Below are 17,737 nucleotides of genomic sequence, written 5' to 3'. Positions count from 1 at the left end.
GATAGTGGAGAAGTGCAAGGTTAGTGCCACATTGCAATACTATGGCAGGCCCTTCGGCCAGGAATAAAAAACTCCTCTGGTCCTGACTCCTGACCAAAAGGCCCGGCCCATGAGGCAGGTGTGAAAAACGTGTGTAGGAAGTGCAGTGTCCTTGGTGCCATACTCATAGTGTTGCCATCCACCGTGAATTATGGCACCCCTGGACTGCCACTCCAGGGGCACATACACCACAGGCTTTTCTGAATCTCGGTTCCTGGCAAGACCAGTGCAGCCCCGTCCCTACTAGAAGGCCTCAGACCTTAGACAGCTTTGGGAGAGCTCGGCCCACAACCAGGGACACATACCTTTTTCAAGGCCAGACAACCCAGAAGGGGGAAAAAAGCCCCCTCGCCGCCATCACCGTTCCTTACCATATACAGTTCCTTACGTACTATACACGTACTGAATGATGGGTCTGCCTCCTTCAACTTCTGGGTCTCCAAATTGGGCACATGGCCTGAGCTTGCCCTTTACGCCTTGGAGGTGCTGGCCTGCCCTGCAGCCAGTGTATTACCTGAACGTGTATTTAGCACGGCTGGGGGCGTTATCACAGACAAGCGAAGCCGTCTGTCCAGAGCCAATATGGACAAGCTCACGTTCATTAAAATGAACCAGGCATGGATCCCACAGGACTTGTCCGTACCTTGTGCAGAATAGACATGTATACAGGCCTTACCCAGCCATTGTTGTATTTTTGATCTTTCTCACTCTTTTGGGGTGTACCATAATTTAAAAAGAAATAAAATTAAAAACAAAAACCAGTGTTGGCTACCTTGTTCTCCTCCACCGCCGCTTCCACCTAAACCACCACATCCACCTCCTACTCCATATGGGCCTCATCCTCCTCCTCCACTTCCACCTACACCGCCATATCCTCCGCCACCTCAACCTCCTACTCCAGTCCATATGGGCCTCGTCCTCCTCCTACATCATTCAAGATGATTTTTTTTTATTTTTCATTTTTTTTGTTATTTTAAGTTATTTCCCTATCCACATTTGTTTGCAGAGCACTTGCCATGCTCTTAAAATGATTTTGCTGCCATTTGCAGCCCTCTAGCCCTTTCCATGTTTGTTTTAGAGCGATATTAGTGCTCAAAAGTTTGTGGTCTCCATTAACGTCAATGGGGTTGGGGATCGGGGTAAAGTTCGGGTTAAGTCCAGGTCACGAACCCGGACTTTCTTTTCCAAGTTCGGCTATGATATTTCTTTATTGTGAGTCTCTTTTTATCTCTCTGTGTATCGATCTGCCAATCCCCCGCTGAGCAGGAGGATGGAGCAGGTCGGTCCGTTCTCATCCAATCCGATCCGCTGGACGGATGGAAAATAGGGTTTCCATCCGTCCAGATTTGACGGATTGGATGTCAGCGGACATGTCTCCGCTGACATCCGATGCCCCATAGGGATGTATGGGGGGACAGTTCAGATCCACCTAAAAAACGGACAGGCGGATCTAAACGGTTCGCCTGTGTGAAAGAGCCCTAACACAGATTTAGGTTCCTTTCACACGGGGCGGACCGTTTTTTGATCCGCTCCGGCACTTTTTTTTTGTTCCCTAGGCATGGGGCATAATGCTAAGAAACATTAATCTATAAATAGTGGACACAAACCAATCAAACAAGGTGTGGTGTTTAATTACAACTAGAATTATAATTCTGATCTCCCCTTTATCTTCAAGGCTGGGGAATAGATGGGGGGCTGCCAATAGGCCTATATGGTCTCCATGAGGTCATAGGGCTTTGGTATGCCAATTTTTCCAACTGATTGTCCAAAGGTCCATGTGTGATGACAGGAGTTAACGATTAACGAATTTATATTTGCAAGTGACATGTCCATGAATAGCAGGGAGAGATCCTAATTAATATTGAAAGGTGATCACATCAAAAGGTGCTTGAGTTACCATCCAATCACTTTAATGAGAAAAATAGGATTGTGCACTTTGGACCAATTGGAGATGATAGTGAAAGGAAGGACTTAATATAAGAACAAGGGACAGAGGCACATAGGGGAAACCTGTCAGGAGGAGACACCTCAGGGACACTTGAAGGTAAGGAACATAGAAGGAACCACAGCGCAAGACCAGCCATTCTTCAATCCCCTCGGATTGGTATGATTTGATATGCTTCTTTGCTAGTAACCTCTCCAATTTATGATAGTTTCAATGTACTGTGTTTGGTTCTATAAGCAATTGTCCTTTGTGGTGCAAGGGCTTTATTATTTCATAGTATGGGACCTTGCTGCAAATCTTTGTATGTAAACTATATATCATGTAGGATTGTTTTTGTCATTTTTGTATAATATTTTCTTACTAGTAACTAGGCTGTCTCTGTTTAATTATTTGTACAATACACAAACTTTAACCGCTTGCCGACCGCCACGCGACTATTTACTGCGGCGGTCAGCCCCTCACAGTCAAAGCGACATAGGGCTACGTCGCTAGCCTGTGAGGGTCTAGGGAGCGAGCGAGCGCGCGCCGCCGGAGGCGCGGTCACGGACCCCCCCCGCACGTGTGACCGGCGGACCCGATGTCCGCCGGTCACTCGCGATCGTCCGTTAGAGCAGGAGAAATCAGGCGGCTAATGTAAACAAGCCGCCTGTCATTCTCCCCTGTGTAAGAACCCCAAAAGTGTAAAAAATGTCAGTCAAGGGTCCAATCTGTCCGCCGCAATGTCGCAAAAAAAAAAAAAAAAAAAAAAAAAAAAAATCGCAGATCGCCGCCATTACAAAACAACAAAAATCTTTCCCTTTGTTAGTAAACGAGATAACTTTTGCGCAAACCAATCAAAATACGCTTTTTGCAATTTTTTTTACCAAACATATGTAGCATAAAACAAATTGGCTGAAAATGTTAAAAAATTTAGATTTTTACATTTTTTTGGGGGGGAATTTCATATAAAAAAAGTGAAAAATATTATTTTTGCAAAATTGACGCTCTTTTGTTGTTTATAGCGCATGATCAAAAAAAAAAAAAAAAAAAACCAAAAAAAAAAAAAAAAAAATCGCACAGGTGATCAAATACCACCAAAATAAAGCTCTGTTTGTGGGAAAAAAAGGACGTCAAATTCATTTAGGTACAGCGTCGCACGACCGCGCAATTGTCCGTTAAAGTCACGCAGTGCCGAATCACAAAATAGGCCCTGGTCAGGAAGGGGGTAAAATCTTCCGGGGCTTAAGTGGTTAACATACAGTTTGTGATGTGCATTTCATTGCAGACCTTCCCCCTACCTAGAGAAGTGGGTGTTGATTTATAATACAGATATTATGCATTAATGTCCCTATGAAGTTTTTCTAAATTAACTCCCCCCCCCCCTCTCCTTCTCTAAAATTGTGGACAAGAACCAATTAAACAAGGTTTGGTATGGAAATATTACTAACATTAAGTAGATAGATTTATCTGCCAGCTTTCAATGCTTCAACAGGCTCTGGGTGCCAGTGTTTGCCCAATCCAAATGTTGAGCAGGCTTTCTGTGAAAATGAAATAGAAGCCAACATGGGCACCACTTTCACTTCTCCTTACTTTAGTAGTTTTTATGAATGGACCTTAAAATTATGTATTTTTAAAATATTGAACTAGTACACCATACTTTTAGTGTGCCATAATCAAACAGATATGTATATGAAAAAAAGCATGCCTGAAGAAAACAAAAAAAACTTTATTGCCCCTTATGGAGTTAATTATTAAATACACATAAGTAACTTAGGGAAATGACAATTTAATCTCTCCACCTATGTCCACACTGTAAATTGCAGCATTTATAAAATGTAGTCATTGGCTCGTCAGCTGAACGGGTCTGGATCTGCATGAAAAAAGCACGTGGATGCTCACATTTTGGACAGGTTTCTGAAATTGTATAAAAAAGGAAATAGATTAGAACAAAGCACAAACAAATAACATATTATCTTGTAATCCATCTCCAATACACCATGAAAAAGACCAGAAAACATTTTTTTTGCAAATAGGAAAAGGGTGGACTGTGCAGTACTGCTACGCCTGGATGAAAAACTGAAGCTCTGACTGGGAAGGCTTAATGTGAACGTCAAGAATTTGTAACTTAACATGAAAGGCGGGCATTAAAAAACCTAAACTTATTCAAATCTCATTTTAATAAATATACATTTTGCAAGAACACCTTTAAATAGATTTTCAGTGATATTTACATGTGCTTTGTCCACACAAGGCAAACCAACAGGTTAGCTTCAACTTAGCCTTTCCCAGCATCATATACTTACCAGATTTACACTTATCAGCTAGAGTCACAAATTGCAAGAACCATAGAAGGCACAAGACTATGGACTCCCTGGTGACAGTGCTGTCACATGGAGGGAGTCACAAGATTCCCTATACCTGGAATGGGCAGATTATAGGATGGACAGTTGGTAGATTTATGAAGAAGCTTGTGCCCATTTCACCACATGAAGGGATGAGGTTACAGGTCAGATTGGTTGAATTGTATTATTCAGCATAAAGCCGGGTACACGCTATTCGTTTTTTTCTGTTCAACCCAGCGGGTTGAACGAAAAAATAAACGGTCAACTCCGGTCAGAGCCGCTATTACAGACCAACATGGAACAGATAAGAGAGGGACATTTTTAGGGTTTACATACACTTTAACTTAACTGGAATAAACAAGGTACAGTGCCTTAAAGTATTCATACCCCTTGAATTTTTCCATATTTTGTCATGGTTCAACCAAAAACGTAAATGTACACGATTGGGATTTTATGTGATAGACCAACACAAAGTGGCACATAATTGTAAAGTGGAAGGAAAATGATAAATGGTTTTCAAATTATTTTACAACTAAGCATCTGAAAAGTGTGGCGTGCATTTATAATCAGTCCCCTTTACTTTGATACCCCTAACTTAAATCTAGTGGAACCAATTGCCTTCAGAAGTCAAATAGAGCCCATATGTGTGTAATTAAATCTTAGTATAAATATAGCTGTTCTGTGAAGTCTTCAGAGGTTTGTTAGAGAACCTTAGTGAACAAACAAACAAACAGCATCACGAGGGGGTGCTGGGGAGGCTGCTACACACAGAAGGCTATTTTTCCTAATGCATAGAATGCATTAAGATAAAAAAAAAAAAAAAAAAACCTTCTGCCTTTACAACTTCTTTAAGTTACACCCAAACACATGAAATCCCCCCCCCCCCCCACACGTACAAATGTCAACGCACATGTTGGGGTGCCTATGCCTGAAAATATCAGTTGGGAATAGAAGTTACATATCGCAATGCATGCCGGAATGAGAGCAAAAATTCTAGCACGAGACATCCTTCGTAACTCTAAACTGATGACCCATAGGGTGCTTTTAAAGCGTTGCCTATGTAAAATATAGGGTATGAAAGTTTTTCTCCATTTCACAGGTGCACGCAAATTTAAGGTTTGACATTTTGGGTATCTATTTACTCTGTGCAACCTTGGTTTTTATATTTTGCCAAAAAATTTATTTTTGCCAATTTATTGCCCTAAAATTAACTTAAATGTCTTTTTTACTGAAATGTTACAGTAATATCGTGTGACATAATAAATTCAAACTTCCACTATTTTATTCTTTAGGGTGTCTGCTGTCAGAAAATATATAACATTTTGGGGAGTTTTATGCAATCTTCAGGCCTAAAATTATTTTTTAAATATGTGTGGAAAAAAAAAAAAAAAAGGAAAAAGTGGCTCTGGCAGCATAAGAGTTAAAGGATAAGTTTACTTTTGGGAACATGTTACATGTTCTATCCAAAAGCTTTGTTAGTTTAAAAAAAAAAAAAAAAAAAAAAAAAAAAAAACACTGTCTTCTAACTTTTTTAGCTAGCTTCTAGGTTCAATGCAAATTTGTCAAGCCCTGCCATAAATGCTATAACTCAGGCTAAGACCTAACAAAGCAAAAACAGAATTGTCCAGAACACACATCATAAAGGCCCATACACACGTGCAGATTGTCGGCCGAAAAGCTTCGGTGGCGACCGATCGTAGGCTTGTTAGTATGATGCTTCCGACAGCGCACTTTCGGCCGAACAGAATCTGTCGTGCAAGCATTAAAATTTTTGTATGCCGACACCAGAGCGGCCGATTGTTCGCCAGTCAATACAGAATTCGGCCGACAGACAGCAGATTTGCAAGACTGGGCATGCTCAGAAAAGAAAAAACACAGGGAAAGTTAACCATCACATGACATCACTTATGCAGTCGGCTGTAGTCGGCGGACAAAATTCTTGTGCAGTCTTTTGCACTTTTCAACAGACACGACAGCCCGGGGACAAAAGACGGCCGATCGTTCGGCCGACGATCTGCACGTGTGTACGGGGCATAAGGGAAAGAAAAAGTACTGAAGAAATGGGGTTAGGATATGATTTTTAACTATCTCTGTGCTTCCTGACCCATAAGGAAGCAGGAGCAATCTCATGATCTGTCTGTCCTATATGAGGCCTTGTAATCAAGTCATTTATACTAATTTAGAAATGAAATCTATTTAAGCACAAACATAAAAGAACCATTAATATCATACAAATATTACTAACCTGCAGTGGAATCAACATTTTCCCATGCTGCAGAGCCTCCCAAAACATCATCAACCTCCTTGAGTTTGGGATACTTTCTACTTGTGACCTGAAACGAAAAAAGCAAAGAAAGGATAAATACGTAGAACAAACAATGCACTACAGTGCTGATTACCTGGTTTTCAGTTGTACATACTCAAGCCACCGGTTTCTGCCCAGTATGTTCTTATAGGGCTGTCACCTTTCTCGCCTAGTTTTTTTCCTCCCACAACAAACCCGTGCATTCAGCTGTATTCATTGGCTAAAAATAAACTTGCATATAGTCATAATGTATAATCCACGGGCTCTTGACATATTTAATTTCTAACTGGTGAAGCAGGAGTGGATTCATTGTTTTGTGATTTTGGAATTCTGCTAGGGGGGGAGAAGTCTAATGACAGGATTCTACCATTCATTCAAAGAACATGGTGCATCATGGGAAAGTGGAAATAAAAGTTTTGTCAACAGTGGAGAGGGTTAGTGGTGCATTTTTTCACTGTCAAGTCCACCTTTAAATACATAAAAACACATATTTGCAGTAAAAAAAAAAATACAGCATTTGGTAATGATTGCAAATGAGCCTGCAAAGCATTGCACCTTCAATCCATGGATTCCGGATGCAATGTCAGGCTCATGCTGACTCTCCCTCCTACTATATCATTTGTACTATGTTACACCCTAAATATGGGTTGAAAAAGTAACAAGGTGCAAAAGGTGGAATCAGCCTTGGACTCTCACAGCGTCAGAAGATTGCCACTTAGGGCTTTATCTGGTGGCTGCGGAAGAGACACTGTGGGAATGATCTGCAGGTAATGGGATACACATAATTCTAATGTACCCCCCCAAATTAAATATTCTAAACTTCAGCTTTAGATTCTGTTTCATGCTACATGGCAATCTGAAGCTGGCCACACACTATATCAATTGTGCAGGGATTGTACAATCTCCTTTAAGCCTAGTACACACGGGTCAAATGCCGGGCACCATTGGCTGGTTCAACAGAAACCAGCCGACATTCGGCCCATGTGTACAGCAGCCAGGCTGGCTTCTGTCGAAGGGGGCGTAACCATAGTATTCAGATGGGGGGCGTTCCCCCTGTCAGAACACAATAGCTCAGTGGGGAAATCCCTGTACTAACATTGCATAGTTAGTACAGCAGCTCCTACCTGAGCTGGCAGTTTCTTTTCCTGCTGGGTTTAACCAGAAAAAAAAAAAAAAAAAAAAGAAACTAGGGGTGCGTATAAGGGAGAGACCAATTATCGGCAAGGCCAATATGCACTTTCCCCGATATATCGGTATCGGCCCCCGGAACTGGCCGATATTTTTGTGACGTCATTCTGCCTTCTTAGGCCGCCTCCCTCACCTTGGACAGCCTTGTCTGGAGTCGAGACTAGTCATACATACATCCACCAACAGCAGCCGGTGCCAGCCAGCCACCCATATCCACAGGCACTGTACCAGCTAGCCAGCCACCCACAGGCCCCGTACCTGCCAGCCACCCACAGGCCCCGTACCTGCCAGCCACCCACAGGCCCTGTACCAGCCAGCCACCCACAGGCCCTGTACCAGCCAGCCAACCACCACAGGGTGCCAGGCAGCCAGCCAGCCACCCACCCACCACAGGGTGCCAGGCAGCCAGCCACCCACCCACCACAGGGTGCCAGCCACCCACTCACTACAGGGTGCCAGTCACCCACCACAGGGTGCCAGCCACCCACTCACCACAGGGTGCCAGACAGCCAGCCAGTCACCACAGGGTGCCAGCAACCCAGACAGTAAGGATTAGGGCTGGGCGATTTTGCCTAAAAAAAAAATCTTCGATTTTTAAAGAAAAATTCGAGTTTCGATTCGATTTTTGATTTTTTTTTCCAATGCACTTAAAAAATGACTGCAGAGTCTGGAGGGAGGACTGAGGAGAAGAAGCGCTGTATGTGTGTATGTGCGGCGGTGCGTCTGTACAGGGGCTGTGCTGTGATAGGTACAGTCCAGAGAACGAGTCCACAGTAACCGGCCACCTTTTTTAGTTTGACTTTTAAACTTTTTTTTTTTCAAACTCGAGTTTTTTTTCTACAATACTTTTTTCTGCCTTGTGCAGCCACCGAACTCCCCAGTAACGGACCACCGCTGCGCCTGGATGTGACGTCAGCTGCGGGGCAGGCGGTGAGTCTGTACAGGCCGGGGCTGCGGTGCGCTGTGATAGGTACAGTCTCCCCGGCCTGGATGTGACGTCAGCTGCGGGGCGGGCGGTGTGTCTGTACAGGCCGGTGTTGTAAAATTTTGTCAGACCCGTGAAAAAAAATCGGACCTCGTCACTTCCGGTGACAGAGCATCACAAAACAGCTGATAGGAGTCGTCCGTGCGCATGCGCAGAAGACATTTTTCGAGGTTTGGAAAAATTATAACAGAGAGCGGACAGCTGATTGAGAGGAGGCGGGGCTGAGGTGCGACGGAGGACACCGCCGCGTCATCGAGACATTAGGGACGGAGGCACATATGCAGAGCTGGCGGAGGAGGCGGGATGGAGGTGCGGCCGTGTAATAAATGCAGGGCTTAAGCGACTCCTTCTGTTTTATTATATTTAGTACTTATCGTATTATTTATCCTTAGGATTTCATTACATTTAGGATTTCTTATTTTGTATTATATAAATACTAAATGTTATGAAATCCTAAGGATAAATAATACGATAATTACTAAAGATAATAAAACAAGGAGTCGCTAAAGTCCTGCATTTATTACACGGCCGCACCTCCGTCCCGCCTCCTCTATTCAGCTCTGCAGATGACGCGGCGGTGTCTTCCGTCCAACCTCAGCCCCCGCCTCCTCTCATTCAACTGCCCACTATGTATTATAAGTTTACCAAACCAAGATAATGTCTTGTGCGCATGCGCACTTGAGACTCCCATCACCGGAAGCGCGCTGTGATAGGTAAAGTCTCCCCGGCCTGGATGTGACGTCAGCTGCCGGGAGAGGACGCGGGCGGTGCGTCTGTACAGGCCAGGGGCTGTGATAGGATAGGCACCTATCCTATCACAGCCCCTGGCCTGTACAGACGCACCGCCCGCTTCCTCTCCCGGCAGCTGACGTCACATCCAGGCCGGGGAGACTTTATCTATTACAGCGCGCCGCAGCCCCGGCCTGTACAGACGCACCACCCGCCCCGCAGGTCCGTTACTGGGGAGTTCGGTGGCTGCACAAGGAAAAAAATATTGTAAAAAAAACTCGAGTTTAAAAAAAAAAAAAATAGTTTCCAACTAAAGAATCGATAAATCGATTAAATCGATTTATCGCCCAGCCCTAGTAAGGATTAAACAAAAATTAACATGTTCAGACTCAGATTTGTGTAAAAAATTGTCTTTATTTTTCAAAACTTTAAATGTACAAAATATCGGCCTATACCGATACGTTGTGACCAAAATATCGGTATTGGCCCTGAAAAAACCATATCGGTCTATCCCTAGTCCGTATTATGCTTTAGACTTACCAAAACGAAATGTAATAGAACAAACCTAAACAATCCATTCAATTAATATCAAGTTACGCTGGCCTCTTGCACTACATAATTGTTGGTAGAGCTAAAGGGGATTGGTCACATTACAATCAGATAGTATAGCGTATGGTCACTTTACAATCAGATTGTATAGTCACCTTACCCTTACATTTAGATTCTATAGTGCACATGTCAAACACGCAGCTCGCCAGGCTATTTCATGTGCCTTTGCACCTGTCCTGCAGCTGTGGCACCCCCCTCATCTCCACCTACATCTTGTCTCAGCAGCAGAAGGGGGGACAGAACTCCTCCTACAGATCCTGCACCTTTCTGTGCAGCCATAGCATCCCCTTGTCTCTGCTTCCCCTGTTCTCACCATTCAGCAGACTCCAGCAGCTGACTTTAGCCTGTCCCTAGTTCTCATCCAAACCATGCAATTTCTGCTTCTCAGCTTCACCTCAAGCTTCTTCCCAGCAGAAGCACAAGGCAAGCGGGGTGCACTGTGATGTAAGGGACTCTTGACTTCTGATGTAAAGGGGGTGCTCTGGACATCTAGTCCTATGGATACAACTGGCCCTTTGTGGGCAGTCATAATTCTGACGTGGCCTGCTATGAAACGGAGTTTGACACCCCTGGTATAGTGTATAGTCATCTCGCACCATACCATTAAATTGTATAGTGTATGGTCACCTTACACCAAACACTGCTGTGCAATTCCACTGCAGAACAAAGTGTTGTCACCTTTTACATAAAGTGGAAAAAGAAGAGATCTAAAGGCAGGAGAAACAAGCAATACAGCAATTTCCACAGTAAAATCCCACCATATTGTAAGATATCATAGGTGGGGGGGGGGGGGGGTGTATGACATATCGGCATAGTAAACGTATTGGTCCAATGGGAGATTTCGTTTCGGACCCATTTTGAAGTATTGCGAAAATGTCACTTTGTAACCAATGGGTTGATAATTAGGGCTCTGTGTCATTAAATGTCCACAGTATAATCCTACCATATTATAAGATATCATAGAGGTGGTGTATGTGTAATCATTATTTTATATATTATGCTATATTTTGTGTTATCTAGTTTTTCTCCTGAATATCCAACCAAAACAACTTGCCTGACAGCATGACCACTGACTTGGAAAAGTCTGATGGCCTGACTTCAGTGAGGTCATGGATATCCTCATTTATCTACACTAAAGCATATACAGTATCCTTAAGCATTACCTTGCGGTTTATGTTGTGCACATATGGACAGGTATTACAGGCGAACCGGTAACATTTCTGCCCCTCCTCCACGATCAGCACATTCCCACACGTCGGACAGAACAACAACATGCTTAGGGAGCCGTGAGAAATCTCCTTCCGCCATTAAGAAGCAAAACTTGGCTCACTTCCGCCACTAGTTGGTAAAGTGACATCACTTCCGACGCCACATGATTGGCTAGCAGTGAATACGGAAGTAGTTGTTTGTTTATGTTCCGTGTCATTGGTGTGTATATGGATGGTGAGGAGATGAAAGGAGGGCGGTGGATTGGTTACTGAAGGGAAAAGTGTTTGGACGCCCCTCTCGCTGACTGGCTCTGAGTGTGAGTACTCTGGTGGTGGTGGGAGGGGACTGACTGTGGGTTTAGTTAAGTGTATACTTTGTATGTAGTGTAGTTTTGCCTGAAAGCGGCGCATGCTCAGTCGCAGAAGGGGAATACTGTCTTTCTCTCTTTTCTTTTGTCCAATCTTCATGCTACACCGGTAAGTAGATGAATACACGCCTACAACGTGTGTGATCGCCATGACATAAAGCAGACCTCCACATCTTGTCTTACTTTGTCAGAAGAATTCATGTAAAATAGGGATAGATTGGGAAACTATTGCATTCAATTACCAAATGCTTTTTTCGGTTTGTTTAATATTAGTGACCCTGTTATTGAAAATAAAAACCTACCTCTAGAAAGGAAGGCACTGGGGGACATTTAATGAAGTCCCCCTCCCCCTCCCTTTCCCTTTCATAGATAAATGAATGAAGGTGACCTAAAACATATTCAAGTAAACTTCCCTCCCTCCATGCTGCCTCTCCTTCTACTGTCCTCTTCCTGGTGCCTCTCCTTTTACTGTCCTCTTCCTGGTGCCTCTCCTTTTACTGTCCTCTTCCTGGTGCCTCTCCTTTTACTGTCCTCTTCCTGGTGCCTCTCCTTCTACTGTCCTCTTCCTGGTGCCTCTCCTTTTACTGTCCTCTTCCTGGTGCCTCTCCTTTTACTGTCCTCTTCCTGGTGCCTCTCCTTCTACTGTCCTCTTCCTGGTGCCTCTCCTTCTACTGTCCTCTTCCTGGTGCCTCTCCTTTTACTGTCCTCTTCCTGGTGCCTCTCCTTCTACTGTCCTCTTCCTGGTGCCTCTCCTTCTACTGTCCTCTTCCTGGTGCCTCTCCTTTTACTGTCCTCTTCCTGGTGCCTCTCCTTTTACTGTCCTCTTCCTGGTGCCTCTCCTTTTACTGTCCTCTTCCTGGTGCCTCTCCTTCTACTGTCCTCTTCCTGGTGCCTCTCCTTCTACTGTCCTCTTCCTGGTGCCTCTCCTTCTACTGTCCTCTTCCTGGTGCCTCTCCTTTTACTGTCCTCTTCCTGGTGCCTCTCCTTTTACTGTCCTCTTCCTGGTGCCTCTCCTTTTACTGTCCTCTTCCTGGTGCCTCTCCTTTTACTGTCCTCTTCCTGGTGCCTCTCCTTCTACTGTCCTCTTCCTGGTGCCTCTCCTTTTACTGTCCTCTTCCTGGTGCCTCTCCTTTTACTGTCCTCTTCCTGGTGCCTCTCCTTTTACTGTCCTCTTCCTGGTGCCTCTCCTTTTACTGTCCTTTTCCTGGTGCCTCTCCTTTTACTGTCCTCTTCCTGGTGCCTCTCCTTTTATTAGGGATGCACCGAAATGAAAATTTTGGGCTGAAACCGAAACCGAAAATGACTTTTTCCCCCCAAAAAATTTAAAATGGATAGAACAGGGGCATACACCAAAAACGGGCAGCGACGTACACCTGTCGCTGCCACCCTTTCACAGTATTTGTACTGTGATGGGTTTGCAAGAGGTTAATTTAATTACCAATGGTATTTGTATTATGCAGCATGAGGGGGTTAATGTATTGTCACTGCTGGTCACTCATCTATTAGTGACCGACCAGTGGCAGTTAATTAACCCCTTTGTGCTGCATTAGTGCAACCAGTATCAGTGCAACCAGTGTTAATTAACACTGATACTGGTTGCACTAATGCAGCACAAAGGGGTTAATTAACTGCCACTGGTCGGTCACTAATAGATGAGTGACCAGCAGTGACAATACATTAACCCCTCATGCTGCATAATACTAATATCATTGGTAAGCTGCCTCAGCGTCCCTCCTCGGGTGTCCTTCATTCAAAAGTCCCGCCTCTGGCCGGCGGCCCGCCTCCCGGTGATGTCACTACTACGATCTGTGTTGAATGAAGTGGCATACCAGGCGGGAGGGCGGGGCGAGCAGCCGCTATAGATAGAACCAGGGCCGGAGTGGGCCTCATATTGAGCCCTGGAGTTTCATGCCATAGACCGGCCCACAATATGGGGCTAATGTTGTAGTAACAACTGTTCCCCCATAGAATCTTTTATCTCACTAGCAGATGTTACTGCAACCGCTGGGAATTACAGATCACGACAGAGCAGACATCCCATTCCTCATACATTGCTTACTATCATGTTACATATACAGAAGGCAGAGAAAGCTTCTAAAGGGCCCCAATAATGGAGCAGATGCAGGGGGAGACACAGACCCCCCCCCATAGAAAAGTCTCACACAGCATAATTTGCCAGTGTTTGCTCTCAGTATATACAGCACAATCTGCACCATTGACTATACTGTATACAGATAATTACACAGGGGTGTGAAATCTGCATGAAAAGGATGATAATAGAAGATCTATACATCTGGAGCACAGCCATAGAACGATCCCAGCAAATATTATGGGTAGGGAAACATCTCCTCTAAATATGTATTTGTTATTAATACAGAATGGAATTGATGTGAAGGATTTTCGGACCCCTGGGGTCAGATGAGCCCCTGGGCAGAGAAAACATTTTCTTAGGGGGAGAGGCAGCAATGATTAGTTTGGTGTTGGATGGCTGATCCCCAGCATTCAGATCCACATCAATCACGGGCACGGCGACTCCTGAACTGGGAGGACTAGGTGGTCGGAGGTCCCAGGAATATATCACAAGCATTGCTATTTAAACTTGTCTGGTATGGAGGACTGATCTGCATACGGTAGGTTTGCAATGGAGGAGTAGGGGCAACACATGCTTTGCATTAAAAAAAAAAGAATCTCCCACCTTCCTGATGCAGCAGTGGACTGTGACTTGAGCTCAGAACACCTGGGAACCCCCTCCCCCTGCTCGGCTCGCCTTTGCCTGCATTCCCAGCCCGGCCAGTCCTCTCTGCAGCTCCCCTCCCTCCCCAGGCTGTGATTGGAGCTGCACCGGCTGAACTCACGACTGACAACTCACAGCGCCGCCGTTCATTGGCTGAGGGTGATTTCATTCCAAGCCCGGCTCGTGAAGGATGCTCCTGTACACTGGCAGCTGCAGTGTGTGCTATGACAACGGCCCTGGATAGAACTATGTGATCCATCCCTGTCAGCTCAGCGGGACTGTGTGTGAATGAGAAGTGACCTGACACCGGGCGGGGGGAGCGGCCACTAATAACTATAACTATGTGAGCCTTCACTTCCCTGTCAGCGGAGATACATGTCTGACAGTGAAGTGAAGCTCACATAGTTATATCTATTAGCGGCCGCTCCCCCCGCCCGGTGTCAGGTCACTTCTCATTCACACACAGTCCCGCTGAGCTGACAGGGATGGATCACATAGTTACATCTATAGCGGCCTTTCCCCCCCCCCCCGCCTGGTATGTCCATTCACGCAGACATCTAGTAGTAGGGACGTCATTGAGAGGCGGGCTGCCGGCCAGAGGCGGGACTTTTAAAACCTGCCCTGCGCCCTCCTCCTTCCTCACGGCGGCCATTATTTTCGGCAATGTTAACATATTATCGGCCGAAATGGGATAGGCCCATTTTCGGCCGATAATTTCGGTGCATCCCTACCTTTTACTGTCCTCTTCCTGGTGCCTCTCCTTTTACTGTCCTCTTCCTGGTGCCTCTCCTTTTACTGTCCTCTTCCTGGTGCCTCTCCTTTTACTGTCCTCTTCCTGGTGCCTCTCCTTTTACTGTCCTCTTCCTGGTGCCTCTCCTTTTACTGTCCTCTTCCTGGTGCCTCTCCTTTTACTGTCCTCTTCCTGGTGCCTCTCCTTCTACTGTCCTCTTCCTGGTGCCTCTCTGCTGCCTGCGCTCTCTCCATTTTGGAAATCTTTTCCAGGGTCCACTTGCAGTATAGTCCTGTAAGCATGTACAAGATGAAATGTGAAGTTATGCGGCTCATCTCATGCATGCACAGTACGACAATACAGCGAGACCTTGTAGATTAGGTACAAGATCTCCCTGGAGGCACTGATGATACTGCCTTACCAGGGGACATCAGTGGGGCTATTACATCAATGCCCTCAGGGAAACCAGGAGGTGGACACAAGAAAGATAGTTAGAGCGGAACTTTACTCCCTTAAAGCGGCGTTCCGGCCACAAAATCATGCCTGTAGATTTTATGGCATCCGCTTCCTTATCCTTACCTGAGCAAGAATTGGATATTCCCGGCTTTTTTTTTTTTGCTTACTTACCTTATTAGAGAGGATAATATACTCACCTTACCATCCACTTCCTCGGCCGCCCGCGCCGTCACTTCCTGGCTTGCAATGATTCCTGGGAGCTGAACGTCATCGCTCACAGGAATCAATGCGCCTGCACCGGCCCCGACGTCAGTTCCGGTATAGGCGTGTCATACCTTGCTAAACAGCTTCTGGGCATGCCCAGAAGCTGTGCAGGGATGACGCTGCAGACCCGGAAGTGACGGTGGGGCCGGCGCAGTGCATCGTGGGACTGAAGAGGACACAGAAGAGGATCGCACTGGCTTCCAGCTGCCCACACCTGAGATGGCAGCGCTGGAGAAGAAATTTTAAAAGTAAGTATTTCTTCTAAAAGGTAAGTGTGAACCGGGACGGATCAGAGGCTATCCATTGTGGAATGTACTAGTCCTGACTGTCCCGGGGGTATGTTCATTGAAATTTTTTTTCTGTGGCTGGAACTCCGCTTTAATCAACATTGACTATTTTTAATCCTTAGGGCTCTTTCACACGGGCGTTCCGTCTGTCCGTTTTTCATCCCATCCGTTTGCGGATGAAAAAACGGACATAATGTATCTCTATGTAAATACGGATGTCATCGGATGATCATCCTCTGACATCCGTTTTTTGTCAGTTCAGTTCAGTTCAGTTTTTTTGAACGGAGGAGAACCCTATTTTTTCTTCCTTTCGAAAAACGGAACTGAAGCAAAAACGGATGTCAGTGGTGTCATCCGCAGACATCCGTATTTACATAGACATGCATTATGTCAGTTTTTCATCCGCAAACGGATGGGATGAAAAACGGACATACGGACCGGATGACACAAGTGTCATCCGTGTCCGTTACAAAAAAAAAAAAAAGGACCTGATCGGGCAAAAAAAAAGGAACGCCCGTGTGAAAGAGCCCTTACACTGCTAGCATTAGTAAATAGATGGGAAAGTATATCGTAATTACTTTTGTAGCACCCTCCTAGATAGGTGCTAGGTAGGCAGGGCCGTCTTTAATATTGATTGGACCCTGGGCAAACATTTTTTTGGGCCCTCTCAAATCCTTTTATCAACTATTCTCAGGCAGTGCAGGCTCAAGGGGCAGCTGCTTTAGGCCCCATAACAATGACTGGGCCCGGGGCAGCTGCCCCTTTTGCCCTGCCTTAAATGCAGCCCTGTAGGTAGGGAGTATAGTTTGCTCTGCCTGCTTATCAGGAGAGTGGTAGGTAAAACCTAATTGCTCTATCTGCTTAACAGGGGAGCAGGATTTCTGGTCAGGCCTGTTGCATGTGTCTATGTGTGATTCATCTGGTCTGAGGGAGTGTCTCCACTGTGTCCAATAGGGGAGCCTGTTGGACAGTGGAGGAAACCCAACCAGTGACACAGGCTTTGTAACTGTCCGAGTGGGTTGGCACAGAGAGTGGTGGATCCTGGGATAGATTATAAAAGCCAAGGGCACGTGTGACATGGCATCTTTGGGCGAGAAGCCAGGTCCCAGGAGGAGGGTGACGGCTGTCTCTCCTCCTGTTTGCTGAGGAAGGTGGTCACAGGCAGTCAGCCTTGTGAACCACGGTGGGGCTGAACCTAGAGGTCCAGTGAGACTGACTTTGGAGGTGAAAGCAGAGCAACTCTGGAAAAACAGTGTCTGTGAGTACAGGGAAGCTTGGCAAAAGGTCTGCCCAGGAAAGGGACCACTCCAGTGTCAGTGGACGGATGTCAGCACACAGGCAGTGAGAGTAAAGGGGTTGCCAAGTTGTTAACCCTGAAGAGAATATTCAAATAAGAACAGTTTTTTTTATCTTCACTTCTGTGGCAAGGTGAAACGGTGGCCTTGCCACACACTACAGATCATTGTCCTCAAGTTTGTGCATAGTTCATAGTTGGTGTATCCCACTCATTTCTTCTCCCATCCCAGTTCTAAATAAAACACAAAAACCAAATCCCCAGCACTGATTATT

General features: G+C 45.5%; 1 protein-coding gene across 1 annotated transcript; it reads right to left on the bottom strand.

Annotated features, from left to right (window-relative positions):
* Positions 1–3,709: 3,709 nt before the first annotated feature.
* On the bottom strand, positions 3,710–11,472 carry POLR3K (RNA polymerase III subunit K). Its single transcript, XM_082262487.1, has 3 exons — positions 11,285–11,472; positions 6,551–6,638; positions 3,710–3,877 (listed from the first exon to the last, which is right to left on the bottom strand). Exons 1-3 carry the CDS (start codon positions 11,393–11,395, stop codon positions 3,750–3,752), a joined length of 327 nt encoding a protein of 108 aa, XP_082118613.1. The 5' UTR covers positions 11,396–11,472; the 3' UTR covers positions 3,710–3,749.
* Between the last annotated feature and the right edge of the window lie 6,265 nt (positions 11,473–17,737).

Source organism: Pelophylax lessonae, assembly GCF_965119305.1.
Source record: "Pelophylax lessonae genome assembly, chromosome: 6".
Lineage (NCBI taxonomy): Eukaryota > Metazoa > Chordata > Amphibia > Anura > Ranidae > Pelophylax > Pelophylax lessonae.
This window is presented reverse-complemented; position numbering and strand designations above follow the sequence as displayed.

Bases quoted from the DNA above. Each gene is read 5' to 3' on its own strand.
- POLR3K (XM_082262487.1), bottom strand. From the start codon at position 11,395: ATGTTGTTGTTCTGTCCGACGTGTGGGAATGTGCTGATCGTGGAGGAG. The intron at 6,639-11,284 runs GTAATGCTTAAG...TTTTCGTTTCAG, and splicing joins TGCACAACATAAACCGCAAG to GTCACAAGTAGAAAGTATCC. The intron at 3,878-6,550 runs GTTAGTAATATT...ATACAATTTCAG, and splicing joins AAATGTTGATTCCACTGCAG to AAACCTGTCCAAAATGTGAG.